Genomic DNA, 16467 nt, shown 5'->3' on the forward strand with positions numbered 1-16467 from the left:
ACTTACAAAGGAACTACTTTTTTCTTCACTACTCAGAGAGGTGAAGACTCTTGTTTATCAACTTTTAATATCCTAATGATTATTAGGGACACTCCATCAAGAGTTTTCATGGAAAAGCGTATGTTTAGAATAACATAATACATTTTATATTTTATCAGGATAGCACTATAATATGCAGAAATCTACAAATTCTGATACTTCTGTGGAAACACTGAATTCTACACACCAAGGCACAGGAGCTGTGCAAATGAGAATCAAAAATGCCAACAGCCACCATGACAGGCTCAGCCAAAGTAAATCCATGATCCTCACCGATGTCGGGAAGGTCACTGAACCTGTAAGTCAAATACCCCAAATATCCCAAGTTCCTTGTCATACAGAATTTTGTAAAAGAAAAAAAAAGGTAATTAGTCTTGTTTTATTTGTTTTCCTAATGTGCATGAGAAAACTGTTTTTGTAATGCATTTTATCTTGCATACTTATAATAATATCCCCAGTTGCAAGAGAAGAGCTGGGCTTAATCCAGAGTGATAAAGTGGATTTGGAGCTAGACTGAAGAGCACCTTTGACTCATTTTAAGGGCCTCTACTATCATGCTTCAGTGTCATAAAAATAATGAGGTTATGCTAGCATGTGGTGTTTGTACTTCCAAATACAGTACACCACTTTGAAAAGCCAGAGGCTAAAATTAGCTAAGAATGAATTGAGAAAAAAAAATCTTAAAAAAAATTGTGAAAATCTCTTCCTTAAAATCTCCCAATAATATACGATCCTGGAAATTATGATTTGATTTGGAGTGGGCTTAAAGGATTGAAATGCTGTGGCTATTTAAGGTTTGGAGAGGAAGCCATTTTGTCTTGATAATGTGTCATTAGGAAGATTTGAAATAAAATAGTTAGAGATGAACTCTACTGCCAATTGTGTCGCTGGCCCTGCACGCATCCTGAGCCACTAAACCCACTGATTGCGATGAGTCTCCTCTGGTTAATTTTCTTCCATAATGGTGGTAACTTGCAGCTGAGGCCATAGGATGTTACAAAATTATTTATGCAATGTTAGCCACTCTTTTGGACCCCAGATCTATTTTGTTTCTCACAGTGAGAGCAAGAGCGAGGAGAAATAGGTTAGCTGGGGACAGGCTGAGTTCCAGTCACCCTGCAGAAACATGTGAGCTATTAATTGAGTGTTCTGTTAATATCATAGGGGCCTATGAAATATTCAGCTTCCTAACTGAGTTATTAAATGAGATAAACTGCTGAGTAGCATGTTACCGATTGTATTTATTCCCCATTTTTCACTCAAAAAATTAACCCACAGCAATCTCAGGAGTTTGAGAAATATGTGATTTTAATCATTCTTTCCTCAGGTGTTGTAGACAAATTTAGCATGAGGAAGCCAGTGATTATATTTGGTGAGTGAGAGCTACATCCTTAGATAAAGTAACTAATGAGATATGCATTTTCCTTTATTTACTTTCTCATTTAAAAGTATTTCTCCTGGGAGGTACAACACTGCCAGCCTGACTTTGCTTTTAAACCAGCTAAAATGTTCATCAACTATGAACTTGAGACAGTGGTTAGAGTAAATTATTGGAATCTCTATAATGTATTATCGGTAAGAACTGTACCTTTGAAAAAGTTTAAAAGTTAAGTATATTTAATGATGCCTAACATATTTTATTGGCTGTGTTTAACAAAAGGCACTATGCCGCAGTTGTTTTTGACAAGCATGAAAACATCACAGCATGAGACTGCAAAAGGAATTATGGAGAGAAATTACAAGTGATCCATCTCTCAATGAATTATCCACCTCAATAGCCCGCAGAACTCAGCTACCAATTAACACCTACTTTATTACATGTTGGGATGTACTTAATAACTTTCATGTGTTTATGCACTATTACCTTGACTGATGCCTCTTGTACAATTAGGCATAATTGGCATATCAATATGCAAAAGTTAAAAGGATTAACCCTCTTAAAACTAATGAGCATTTCTGTATCCAGCTGCTAAATGAGACAAAATTAGCATTTTTCACTTTTGGGCAGGATTTTATCATGCAGTTTCTCATTGTTGATATTACCTTGTTACATAACTTTAGTTTGGGGGGTTGTATGCTGGACTGCTAGAGAATAAGAGTTTTCCAAAGTTAAATTAGCTATAATTATCCCAGCTTTTGTTTCCGCATTCTTAGCCTGGGCAATATGTATTCCTCGATAAGGAACAAAAATAAAAGTTACTTTTGGTTATGTGTGCTCAGTGCATAATTATATAAAAGGGGTATTTTAGTGAGGATGTGTCATTTCACCGAGAAAACTTGGCTCAGAGATACTGTATTGAAAGCTTGCCATGGCACTAATTTTCTTTCTGTCTCAGTTCTTTTCATCTCTTTTTTCCATGCACAATTTTCTGACTAGATACTGACAGAATGTAAAGTATTTTGGCATATTTATTCAAACAAGCCTGTTAAAGTTATCTGCTCAAGCTAAACTAAGAACTTGATTTTTCAGAAGTTGGGTGGTGGGGTGAGGTCAAGGGGGAGATTTTGAATTTAGAGGTGGGAAGAGATGGGTACTAAAAATGTGTGCACATATTCACATGCAGTAGGGTTTGTTGTAACAGAAGCACATACATGTAGTCTGTACAGAAAAAATCAAAAGTATTTAGAGATCATACATATGTCATGCATCCTACTTAATATATATGGCACATGCACACTACTTGTTCACTAGTATAACAATTATGCAAATCTAATATGACTTACTGGACTATATAATAACACAAGGATCTGATATTACATTCATCATGACTTAATTCATTACAAAAATGATAAAATATTCTAGAGTCAAACCAATTCTGTAATTTTCTCACAAATTCATAAATCCCTCCCATAAATTTTGTTCAATTAAAATGTTTTTAATATGACTCTTAACTTAGAGCACAATACAAAATTATCCTGTATATGTCGTAAAAGCTTTGATTCTTAGTTATCTTAATCGAGGAGCACTATGAAATGCCAATATAAACATTTATCCAACCCTAAGCTATGCAAACATAGATGAATTTACTTGTTAAGTTAGAAATTTTGATAACCTAAATGTTGCAGGAAAGCGTCTCAGTGAAATAGATATGAATCCTCCGTTAGTATTTTATTGGTGATGTGCATCCTTTCCTTTAGACATCAAATAATCATTCTAAAATTTGGTTAATAAAATCAATGCCTTTTCAAAATTCAAAGAGGTTACTTTTTGACATGGGAAATGTTGGAGGGGTGGGCAGTTTCGAGAGGGGGAAGTGGTTTGCAAGAAAATCGCCCATCTGTAAGAGAGATCTGGAGAGCTCCCTTTGGTGGAGAAAGAACAGTCTTTGGTCTCAGTGATTTGTTGTCCCGTCCTGAGCACCAGAGTGAGACCTCTTAAAGGTAGACAGCTTATTTACCAGAATGTGCTAAACAGAAAATCAGACAGCTGAGGGCCAGTAGATGGGGGCAAATGAACTGTGCCTGTTTAAGGGCTAAAAAGACGAACGTGCATTCCAGCAAATAGCTATTGCAAAAGGTTTAATGTGGCTTTGATGTTATTTATAAGAGAGATGCTCCTGCCTAATACACAGTTTAGAATAGATATTAATGAGGAGTTTAAATAGCCCGAATCAGGAAACTGCAGACATATGATTTGCAGGCAAGAGTAGTTTCGGCATTTAATGCTGGTGTCTTAAGCAACAACGTGTATGAATATTCACCGTTTCCATCTTGTAAACCCCACAGAACGGCATTACTTCATTCATGGCCATCATGAACAGGAAAATACTTTTTTATTGGTGTTCAGATAAAGACTTAGGTGGAGCCATTTTTAAACATGAACATACAAGATTCCTTTTACTTCCATTAACAGACTGTTTGTTCACTTTTTAAATATATTATCAGAAAAAAAAGAGGAAACAATTTTCTTTTGTTTCTTACTTCTGTGATTATAGGATACTTGCCAAAGTTGTGGCTAGCCAAAAAGGCAGACATAAAAATTGCTACTAAAAATATAAACCTTCTGTTTAGTAGAGTTTTTAAGAAATATTATGAGATTGTAGGGCTTGTCCATGTTTACTTCAAATCAAGCTTATAGTTAGGTTTGAGGCTTTGTTTGTATAAATTGTCCTGAAGTGGATCCTGATATTTAATTAAAATGACACTAAATCACATTGAATTGATAAGACTTGGCATCTCAAACAAAGGTAATTGCCCGTATTGGTTTTGTGCAAAAATAGCGCTGCTTGGAAAATGTGCAGCCAACACAGACTGTCAACTCCATTTATAGATCAATATGTGAAAACCATTGATCAGGCAGGCATGTGTAACAGTAACACTTTGCATTTATTTGTTGTTTTTATACCACATTAAGGCTTACAGGATTATAGGATTCCTAAATATTTTGACTTCCTCATAAATATATGATCTGTTGCATGTTAATTAAATGAGAGTCTGCAGCCATTTCTAAAATTGTTTTTAGTTTGATGATTTCCTTTTATTGCTGTGGATCGTATGATCTGAAAATGGATTAGTTTCCTTCTGCATAAAGATTATTAAAGCTTATTTTAATGTGTCCCATTTAGTGTAAGATGTGTCTGTATTTTTGCTTTGAAAAACATAGATACAGACAATTATTTTCTCGTAGCGAGTGGCTGATCTTTTTTTATTAACTGGGCATTCTCAGCGCTCAGGGTAGAATTATTTCCTGACATATTTTGCACACCCTGTAGATAACGGGTCTTCCTGATTTCCCTGATAGAATTTGTTTTCTTTCTTTTCGTTTTATCTAGCTCTGTAGTACAGGCATCTGACCAAACATTATGTAGAAAATAAACTGATCATCTCAATTAAATTCTAGACACACACAAATATAATTTAAATTCTATTTTTCTGATTCAAGAACAAGCCTTATGAACTGTTCTTAGACACTGCATTCTTCAGTTAAATCTTTCTTATCTCATCAGTGTAAGGACAGTGTTTTGTTCCTAATCTTTATTGGACTATTGTGGATGACATTTGTAAGCCATTTTGGTTTATAAGGAAAAGCTGGAGGACAGTGGAGTGAGACTCTCCAAAGATCCAGGCCTCTGATATGACTACACAATAATGTGTCTTCCACTGCAATTTTCTTTGTCACTGAGAGGGCAATTTTGTTGAGATTTTTTAAATATTTTCTATATACATTAGGAGTGCTGCTTTCCAGACAGTGCTTTCTATACAATATTAAAATAATAAAAGAAACAAGATTTTAGAAACAGCAACAAACAAATAAGCATGAAATTCGAAGGTTTTCTAAGGTATTTTGCAGACATGCTGGAGAACAGATGAAAAAGTTTTGTTAGCTAGAATTTTGACTTTTACACAATATGCCCCAGGGGAGAAGAAGATTCAAAAGCCACTGGAGAATTCTTTCCTTGTCCATGCCACCCTTTGCCATCTCATGCTGTGAAAATCTTTAACTCTATTTACCAAGCACAAATTGGACTTGCCAAAAGGTTCAGAAAGTTTATGACAACAGTGAAGAGTCCATACTTCAAAGAAAGAGCTAAGGCTCTCACATCCACACATGTGGCTGCACCGTTTCCATCTTAACCTGAGCATAGCTAAATTTGCTTATAATCTCCTACCGATTGAACATGGGGCTGAATGTACATGAGATACATTTTTTTAAAAGTTAGTCCTCTGATTACTAATTTGAATCCAAAACTCTAACCTTGTTAGCATCTGGACTTATTTCCATAATAACAACCCCTTCAGAACCTACAAAGTAATGAATAATTGACAACAAATGAAATGTTTTGATAGTTGTCGGCACAAAGCATGTTTAATGTTTTGTGTTGCTTCCTAGCTAATTATGTAGATGACACATTTGTCAGACCTTGACTGCCATTAGAAACGTGTTTCCAGAGGGGAGAAAAACAGGCTATTCATAGAGTAATTAACTAGAATGCTCAATGACCTGTGAGAGATTCAAATCGCTGCCAGTTCAGACATTGTTTTGTTACAGAGCAGAGGGGTAATTAAAATTCCAAATTACAGTCCTATGATGGAGCATTTGTTTGTTGACAGTATACTCTTACTCTAGTTTGTTAATTTTTTTTTAAATTGCTTCTAATCCATTTTATAGCTTTAGGAGTTCAGTCTTTGAATTTACTGACAACTAATATTATGGTAAATTGTACTTCAGTTGAGTACTGCGTGCCTCACAATTTCAAGGGACCACAAATTTGGTGGGATAAAATAGCTCCTTCTCAAGACTGACAGATCAGGTGCTGTCAGCCAGAATGCCTCTAAAATGGAACATCTTGTCAAATACTGCTTCCAATTCTATATGAGGAGGAAATGAACTAGTGGAAAATACACAGGTAGAGCGGAAAGCAAAAATGAACAACTAGAACGGAGCAAGAAAGCTACTCTCCCAATAAGAAATGATTGATTAAGTGTTCTGTTACTGAGTAGGAGAGAAGAGTGAGAGCTGAGGATGATTTGGGAAATGGTGTTGAGACTGTGGTGCTGAGTTCAAGGCAGAAGATGCGGCCGTCTGTAGGAGGGCTCACCTAGATCACCCAAAGGGTGGCATGTTTCACAGTAACACCTTTCATCTCAGGTCAATAACAAACCATGGAATGACAGATATCATTCATGAGATGTTTCAAGGAAACACTGGGATAGTTTACAAATCTAGAGGGCTAAAATAGTCTAAAAAATTCAGTTCCAGTGGAACATGTATTTAGGTTGCTGAAAGTGAGAATATAGTTTTATTAAAAAGATCTGACAGAAGTCACACGGTGTTCGATGCAGGCGAACTGACAGAGGCATCCAGTGAGCGCTGATTATCCCGAAGTCACTGTCAGCTAGGATTGATTTTCACTTTCTCCGTTTATGTAACGGTTCCTGTAATACAGCTGACCCCGAATCACGTTACCTTGTCATTTCTCTGCATGGATCAAGAAGAGATGAGCTGAAAATAGCTAGACACTGACCTTGAACTTACCAGAAAAGTGAGAAGTGACAGTGGGGTTTTTCTGTAGTTCATGTACAAAGACGAAGGCACACTGTTCCTCTGTCGAGTTCACTTCAGCAGCACAAGGGGGCAGAGCAGTACTGGAGATTACAGGTAACACAGCTTCTGCAACAGCATGCAAAGACTGAAATACGCAGTTAGAGCCAGAGGTCTCATTTTTATATCTTAGTGTAGACATAAAGGAGAATTACTGATGAATCAAAATCTCGGGTCCCCTGATGTTCATAATCAGTAATCTAAAAGTGTACATTCTAATTAAAAAAGGTTACCTAATACGCTGCGTGCCAGCAACTATGCTTTTCCACTAAATTATTTGCAGCGTCTCTTATTTAATTCTTATAATACTCTTCACTCTTAAAATAACTTTGGAACCATAGTCAATATTATTAAGAGAGTTTTCATTTATGGCAAACTCCCAAGGTGATATGTGTCACTTTACATACAATCGTATCAGCAGATGGGAACATTCTTTACATATTTACCAGATATTAACACCCAAAAATTAAAACTGGAGAGTGTTTAATGGCAGTGTGCACTCACAAACAGGTAAAAGGCAAGCTAGAAAATGGTGTTTACCATTTGATTTACATTTATTTATGCCTGTATGTCTTTCCATTTTAATATCTGCCTCAATTTTCAAAAATGTATTTTAATAGATCATCATTACAACCTTGATTAATCTAAAACACAGTATGTCAAATATTATCCTTTGCTTGCTAGCACTTAGTTAAGCTAAATCATGGCTGTACTGATGCTGAATGTTTCTGATAAATGGCACTTTAAAATCTTGGCAAGTGAAGCAGAGAACTGAAGCAGGTTGAGAAACAGAAGAGCAAACACTGACTCAATTATCCCTCAGGTTGTAAGTGCCTTATGTAATGGCACGGTAGCATCTTTGCTTGTGTGATGGCACAATAACATTTTTGCAGGCCTCCACAATAACTAGACTCTTTCTTGTATACAGTAGATTCTATGTATGTGTACATGTAGCATACGTATATATACACACACATTTCTTTATTTATATATATAGAATATATACATATCTATATACAGATACATATAAATATATGGAGAGATATATTTGTATATAATATATATTTGGACCTATTTTTATATTCCAGGAAAAAATAATAACATAGATATTTACAAGCTGAAATATCAAGATTGCCTCAAGGTTCTTCTTCTGTAAATATAACCCAGGACAAACTGACAGTAAGATCAGGGAAACAAGTAGACTTCCAATATGTTTCAAGGATAGAATAAATAGGAGATCATTCTATTGCCAAGAATGTGGCACAAAATATTCAGAATATCTGTGTCATCACAGAAATCTGTAGTACCTAGTTTTTGCCCTTTGGCAGAAGAAAAGCACAAGTCCTCTGGCTTAGAAAGATTTGCTATTTGGAGGAGGCGATATAAGTGGGGGCGGCGGTGTGTTTATAGCTATAAAATTTGTGTGTCTAAAAATGACACCTTCGAAGGCAAGCCTAAGGAACTGTTGCATTCCTTGAGAATCACACAATTACTTTGCCTTTCTGCTCCTCAGAGCGTGCAGGAGACCTCTTGCGTGGCCTCTCCTAGGTGGTAGGAAAGCCATCCCTAAACGGTTGATTAGCCTCTGCTTCGGCGGTCAAGGCAGACATAAAGGTGTTGTCTGCTAATACACTTCCGCAGAGTTTTGTTTTTTGTTTCATTCTTTTTCTTTCCACTGCCTTCAGTGTGCAAGGCTTTTAATAAGGGACTTCAGTCCCTGATGTGTTCAGATTCGGTTTATTGTTACCATCTGTTTAATTATCCTCTCAGGTTTGTGTTGGGAAGCATTAAAGTATTTTATCCAGCCTTTGAATCCCTGTGTTCCTAAAGACATGTGGGTAAAGTACGTGTCAGTTTTCAAAGAGCATATTAAAAACTGAGAAGCAGAACCATCTCCAAACAATAACATGTAAGGCAGAGACTTTTTTTTTACATTACTGCATGTTACAACTAATTAGCAAATGTACAGCAATGTGGCACTCTCACGGAAATGATGCCATCTTCCCTACATGCAATCTCACATGCTTCTCCTTTGAGGTGATGGATTTTTATGATTCCTATTCACTTCCAATGCACTGACAATAAGTTTATTGGGGGAAGAGATATGGAATTTGATTTGTAATAGGACATATAGTTGTCATATGTCAAGCAGATTTATGGATGTGCTAAAGTTAAAGATAAATCACATGCCCAAAGAAAAAGGACAGAATGTTTGGGGAAAAATGAAAAAAACCAGAGGAAATTCAGTTACTTGATTTTTTCCTCCTCTTCCTCTTGACTTTCCTCCTCATTATTTTTATTACGTTTCATGTCATCATTATTATTACTACATTGCAAGGTTGTTTTTTTTTCCTGGAGAAAAAGCAGCGTGTTGCTTCCAGTAAGCACTGTAGTCACCATTATATCTGGTGCAGTTTTCCATGTGCAAAAACCATTGATAACAAAAATTACACTGGCTGACACAGACATGTTATCAGTTTATGTCCAAATTATTTTACATATCACTATTTTAGTGAAATTTTTGGAAACTATAAAACAAAATTAAGTATAAATATGTAAGTATCAAAATGTTTTAGATGTCAGACAGAAACCCTGAAAATCAAAAGGAAATAAATCATGCTTTTACTTCCTAAATCAAACAAAGAAGCCAAATGACTAATCGTTATTCTTTTTTATGTGTCCCTTACGAGGTGATTTCAATAAACTTTTTTTCTGAGATTCCAAGATGTCATGAGATTAAAAATGTATTTGAAAATGTTCAGAAATGGTAGCTTTGTTTTTATGTACGTACCTTTCCACAGTACCATAAACATAAATGACCAATGTACTGATCTCTTTTTATTCCTTTGTGAAGAAACCAGTGCTGTTCTTGCCTTATGCTCTCACATTATCTCTGTGAAGGAAGAATAGTGATGACACCAACTTTCCTCCACTACTTTTGGACACTAAACCTGCTTTCTTTCCCACAGGGTAAAATAAAGCTGCTGTCTTCATATTTCCAATGAGAAGGGACATGTGTCTCCTTGCATTGAATTGTCTTAGATCATATCATGTAGCACAAAGTGACCCAATATAGGAAGACAGGAAAACAAAGTGACAGTTTTGTTTGCTCCAGTATAAATGCCAACATCAAAACATGGGGCAAATCCTAGAGGCCCAATGCCAGAACACACGAATTAAATAGCAAGAGCTGATATTCTGTACTTAAAAAAATGTATTCCAGGGATATTCTGTAATCAGCAGTGAAAGGTTAATGAACAAATAAGCTTAGCTCAGGTTAGACAAACTGAGTGTAACTACCACTGTTTTTAAAGCCATGAGAAAGTGAATCTGGCTGATACTTGATAATACATCACACACTGTGTTCTTACCTATTGATCACAGGCTGACAATGGGTAACCTTTCATGGCAACTTCCTCTTTTACCATGAATTATTGACAGTATTAATGCCAATAACACACGATCAAATAGACAGGAAAGAAATTTACATTCCTGGATGTACTATCCTTAACCTCCATGCCTTTAACGTCAAGAAAGAAAAGGAAAGAAAGGAAGGAAGGAAGGAAGGAAGGGAGGAAGGAAGGAAGGAAGGAAGGAAGGAAGGAGGGAAGGAAGGAGGGAAGGAAGGAAGGAAAAAAAGAAAGAGAAAGAAAGAAAGAAGGAAAGAAAAAGAAAGAAAGAAGGAAAGAATGGAAGGAAGGAAGAAAGAAAGAAAAAAAGAAAGAAAGAAAAAATGTCTTCTTTCTTGTCTTGAAAATGCTAATGAGTTAGCTTTGACTTTTAGACAGGTTATTCATGTGACATCCCAATTATTCTCATCCACAACACAATCTGGGTAATACAGCCCTATATTTAAGGGAATCTTGCTGTTGTTATTTTCACCCTAGTGTCCTCTAATAGTTTATAGATCCTAGGAAATTGTACTCTAATGGTGTGTCCTAAGGTCTCTGCATTAATAATTCCTGCTTGCTGAGTGGTCACATCTCAATCCTGCCCCTGTGTGTGTCCCTCTAAGAGTCCCCAAAGTGGGAAGTAGGAGAACATGTTTCATCCATTCATTTCATCTATTTATTTATTTATTTGTTCATTTTTATTGGCACTAACAGTATGTCAGAGACTCCTTTGAAGGCTGGGGACATAAACCAAAAAGTTTCTCTGTCCTCTAGGAGGTTACATTCAATTGAGGTAGAATCTTTACCTGGAATAGCCCAGACTCTGCTGTTAGCTACCCAGACATCCTCATTGCCACTGCCACCACCACCTCTTCAAACTAGTATTAGTGTCATGTACGTTGCATTTTACCACAAATACCGTACACCATGCTTAAAAATGGCCTGTAAAAAAGAGACGTTCACCTCCTGTAGGATGAATTTCTGTGCGTTGTGTATCTCAAATGACAAGTTTGATTTTTTTAAACTTCAAATTATAAGAATTCCACCTGATTTTAACCTACTTTAAACTCCCTTGCACACTTTGACCTATTTCCTATGTCTTGTGTTTGGTGTACCCAAGCTATTGAAGTACTTTCTTTGGTAACAAGTCAAGCTGCTAGTATTCTTACCTGGTTAGATTTATAATGCCTCTTTAATTCCTCATTCTTTCTTTTTCCTTCTTCCTTAGTCTTTTTTGAATTTATGATAAACTTTTCACTGATGTTGAAGTAATAATTTTTATGAATATGAATAAAAATGTTAATATGTTTGATGCCTATAACTGTTTTTGTCTCAACATGAAAACTGAACACAGACATAATTTAAACTTCTACAGAGCATTCAAAATTTTCAAGTTCTTTACTTAAAAATTTTACTTTGATCTTTGCTACTGGGGTCTGACTGAGCATTGTCCTTCAAGTAGCCATAATTTATGGGGTTGATTGTGGTTTGTACATGATCTAATTATAACCTGCCAAAGCAGTTTTTATCATTAGCGTTATTCTTATCTATTCTTTATTCTTATCATGCCATTGTAGACTTTAAAATACTTGCTGGCCATTTTACTAATGTGCACCCCATCAAAGCAAAGGTGATTACATTAACCAGGAGACAAAATAGGTTCTACTGAGACCTCACAATTCCTTATTTTTCTTAAATATGGATAATGGGACAGCAGTCTTGCTATGAGAATGGACCCGGAAACCCAGATTGGATTCGGTATGCATTTAAGACCATAGTTTCTCACTTTTTGACTGTTAACCTGAGCTTGCCACCACTCACGCTGCCCTTTCTAACTCTGAGCCCCCTATCTCCTGTCTGACTGCTTTGATGAAACCAGTCTTGGAAGATCCTTGTTCCCCAAGATCACCAACATGTACCTAGAACTCTGGTTGCTTTTTTTCACCTATGCTTCAGAGGCCTGTTTCAGACTTTTCCTCATCAAAAACAATGACAATTTCAAGTCTACTATTCACACTCTAGGGTAAGAATGATGGGTCTAAACAGGGGTTACCATCAAGTGGCGGCTTCCCCCATCCAATATTACCAGAGGCACTTTTTATTTGGTTGGAGTGGTGTTTTTAAAAATTTGAATTTGAAAGCCTTCAATTGGAGTTGTGGTGTTTTCCTGCAGGTTGCATTACCTGCTTGGCCCTAAGGACATTTGACTTGGTATTCTTAAAGCTATTCTATTCACTGGCTGTTCAGAGGTGAGGAGATAATGTGGTAAGTCAGGAAATAACAATTGTTGGTCATAAATTTGAAAGCTTAGAAGATGACAGTCGTAAGGCATAAACTTAGAAGTGTAGTCTTTATCACATTTCACTGATAGTGCAAGTAGTTTATATTACATAGCTAAACAGGAATTTTCTTATTTGGGCTTTCTCATTTGCACTTAATTTCAATTATTTATGTATTTATTATGTTAGAGACAGGTTCTGGCTGTGTTGCTTGGGCTGGAGGGTAGTGGTGCAGTGGCATGTTTATAGCTCACTGCAGCCTTGAACTCCTGGGTGCAAGTGCAAGCAATTCTCTTGTTTCAGCCTCCCCAGTAGCTAGGACTATAGGTGCACACCATCAATCCTGGCTATTTTTCAATTTTTTTGTAGAAACGGGGTCTTGCTGTGTTGCTCAGGGTAGTCTGGAACTCCCAGCCTCAAGCAATCCTCCCACCTTGGCCTTCCAAAGCGCTGGGATTACAGGCCTCGGCCACCATGACTGGTCCTAATTTCAATTTTAGTCTCTTAAATTATTGTAAATTAAGAAACATCGTGCTGCCTTTCAAGTAACACTAAAAAGTAACCATGGTTTTCTGTACAAAAGGTGTTCTCTTGTCATCAAGTTTTAAATATTCTGTTTATTCTGGGTTATCTATGATTTAACTTTAATCATTCTGAAAACTTGAAGAGATGCTACTTTGTATTTAAGTGAAGCAGTGTACTTGTAAATCTTATCACAAAGAATCACACAAGGCCCTTACAATATTATACAAAATTTAAATCAACTCGATTTGACTAGTCATCTAATTATCATGATTTACTTTACATTCTCACTAATTGATTTGGAGACTTTTAAACTTTGTTAGAATTTTTATTTCCTTTTCCATTGACATGTAACATCTATTAAGAAATGAAACAACAAAAAATGAACTCTACAAACACAGTCTCCACTCACTTCTTCATAGCCAAAATGTCTTTTTCGGGAGCATCTGCTTTACCAAATAGAAGCCTTAATGGAAAGAGAAACAGGTTCACATGAGGAAGATACTGCTACATGGCCAAGGGCCTCTTTAGAATTTCTCCACTTGGAACTGGCATGTTGAATTCCACCTAAAGATGTATTTTATTTTGCCTAGACAGTGCTTTCTCCTTTTTGTTTTTTAATTGAGCTGACATATTGACCTTCTGAGATTTCGCATGAAAATTTGTGTTTGTGACATGTCTCAAAAAATCAGAAATTCTGGCATCTGGGGCTGGTTCCCCACGGAGCAGGCAATAACTGGCTGAAGCTAAGTATCTCTTGCCTCCTCTAGATAGGGCAAATTCTCCCTAGTTCAAAGCAGTCCAGCCAGGCCCCCTTCATGGGGTGTTTTTACCTATCTGGCATTTGAGTTGGTGATGCTGGCTTTAGCATATCTATTCCAACCTCATTTGTATGTCCCCTGAGGACCACAAGAAACTGAGTTGTCATGCAGATAACTGCAAAACTCTTGTCTCCTTTCAGTATTACTTTTCCGAGTTGCCTCCTAGGTAGGAAGAAGCTTTTGAAAGAGGAGGAAATAGTTATTTCATGTATTTAGGTGGTTATTTGCATAAATGAAACTTTGGAAAACATCCTTTGCTGATTCCCAAAGACACTAGTGCCCCTGGGACACACCCAGGGCACTGATTTGAATTGCCAATGACAAATCAAAGTGTCAGTCATGGGTAGATATGGAAAGCATTTGTCCCTGAAGTGCGCCCTCCAGGTTCAATCAGAACTGTCAGGGGCCAGTGCAGTAGAGGTAGTAATGCTTTTATTTGTTAGTTATGAGCATGATACAGGTTCAGTAATCTGACCAGTAGCATTTCACTCTAGCCAGGATTAGAAATATTTTTAGGAAGTCAAAGCCAGATGTAAATTATCCCCTCAAGTAAATCTTCATGATGCAGATTCTATAAAAATTGTAGAAAATTGCTATTATTATGCCACCTGTTTGTATAAAGTCCTTTTGTCAGGCCTGGCTCTGTACCTTTGAGCTGCTCTGTGTGCCTCACTCTGCCATTTGACCATCACTTTTCAGCAAATGAGCTTCCAACACCCACCTACATTCTGAACCATTATAATTTAAACCACCCTGAACTCTTATTCAACCTGTTCTTGATTGATTTTAGCTTCTGATTCTTAGGGAAAATCACCTCTGTGTTTTATTATTCTTCCTGCAACAATGTCTGCTGACTTCCATCCTCAGCTACAATTCACAGTGAGCTCTAACATTACAATAATACAAATGTTTACCATGTGGGGACATCTATATGTACTTGGCATTATGCTAAGTGCTATAACTTGATGAGAGACTACTTTGTATTTAAGTGAAGCAGTGCACTTGTAAAGAAGATTTGGTTAATTCCACACCACCACCACCAACAAATAAATGATTGGACTGAGATGTGACTTTAAAGATACCTGATACCACCCAAAACTCAAGCTTTTGACATGCTGAGGCACACGCTGTGTTATTGACCCTGAGCCCTGAAGCTCTCCCTGCTGCATGCATTTGTGGATACATTCTGCCATGTTCAGTGTGGCTAAGAGAATGAGTGGTAATCAGATGTGTATTCCCTGTTATGCCTATTAAAATTCTATTCAACTTCAGAGAGCCAACTAAAACTCAACCTCCTGCCTAGCTTTCTCTGACTGACCTTTCTCTCATCTGAACTCCTATAACAATTATTCCTTTGATTGATTCTGTAATTGTTCACCTTGCACAACTTTAGTGCATTTCTTTCTGCTTTATTTAAAAAACTTATTTATCCTCATTATTATTATTCAGCATTTTATGTGTTCATATTATAGATCTCCTGTTACAGTGAAGACTCCGTGAAGTCAGATACCATGTCTAACCTCAACAGAACCTTGACGAAAATAAGCATTTAATTTTTTTCAACCTAAGGTACTTTAAAAGGTTTAGAATATTATGTGGCTAGTAACATCTAATAATATTCTAATTTCTGGAGAAAACATTCCTGAAGACACAGAGAGGGCAAAAACACAAGAATTAACAACAAAAAAATAGAATCTAGAGATACCTCATAATCATAAAGCTGAAGGAGCTGAATTAAAGAAGAAAAATAATAGTTCAGCTATGCTTCACCTCATGAACATGGAGTGACCTCAGGATGTCACTACTGTATTCATTGAGGCTGAAATTGGCAGCTTATCTTTTCTACTGCCTGCCTTGTGGTTCAGAGTTTATAATGTGCAAACCCACCAAATACTAGGCAAGCATCCCTGTGCTACACAGGTGTTGTTTTCTAAAACAGCCAGAATTCTGTTGCTCTTCATCTTTGCTCCTCTTTCTATATCCATTTAGAGACTGGAAGTCACAGGAAACAACACGGCAGGAAGAGTGGGGGACTGGCAGTAAAATAAGGCATCCTGGAGATTATAGTAACCACAATTATATTGCTAAAGATGGAGCTGGAGTTACGGAAAGCACCAGTAGAAAGGCAGACTGGGGATTTAATTTTTTATGTGTACTAACTACACCCTTACATCGACAACCAGGCTGGGAAAGTTGGAGATGATTCCACCTGTGTCTAGCAAAACTATACTAGTAGTCTTGTTGATGAAAAATTTGATAAAGAATAATGCTTCTCGAACTGCCTCAAGCTGTACCTAGCCCTAAGAAAGGAATCTGTCCACCCCTAAGAATAATGAATTCAGTCCAGGAATGGTAACATGACCTTTTGTAAC

At 36.7% G+C, this 16467-nt stretch overlaps 1 protein-coding gene across 5 annotated transcripts in view; it reads left to right on the forward strand.

The window, feature by feature from the left end:
• The window catches only part of ARHGAP15 (Rho GTPase activating protein 15), a 638954-nt gene that overhangs the window by 26463 nt on the left and 596024 nt on the right, over positions 1-16467 (forward strand). For 3 of the 5 annotated variants that reach the window (XM_055261923.2, XM_055261924.2, XM_063631362.1), the window contains exon 2: positions 159-337. The exons of 1 other annotated variant lie outside the window; for it this stretch is intronic. In XM_055261923.2, coding sequence (XP_055117898.1) covers positions 173-337 — 165 coding nt within the window. In that variant the 5' untranslated portion in view covers positions 159-172. Of the gene's footprint in view, positions 1-158; positions 338-1371; positions 1412-16467 lie in introns of those variants that run through there. One more of the 5 variants, XM_055261927.2, reaches the window with a different exon arrangement.

The sequence above is a fragment of the Symphalangus syndactylus genome, chromosome 22 (assembly GCF_028878055.3).
Source record: "Symphalangus syndactylus isolate Jambi chromosome 22, NHGRI_mSymSyn1-v2.1_pri, whole genome shotgun sequence".
Taxonomy (NCBI): domain Eukaryota; kingdom Metazoa; phylum Chordata; class Mammalia; order Primates; family Hylobatidae; genus Symphalangus; species Symphalangus syndactylus.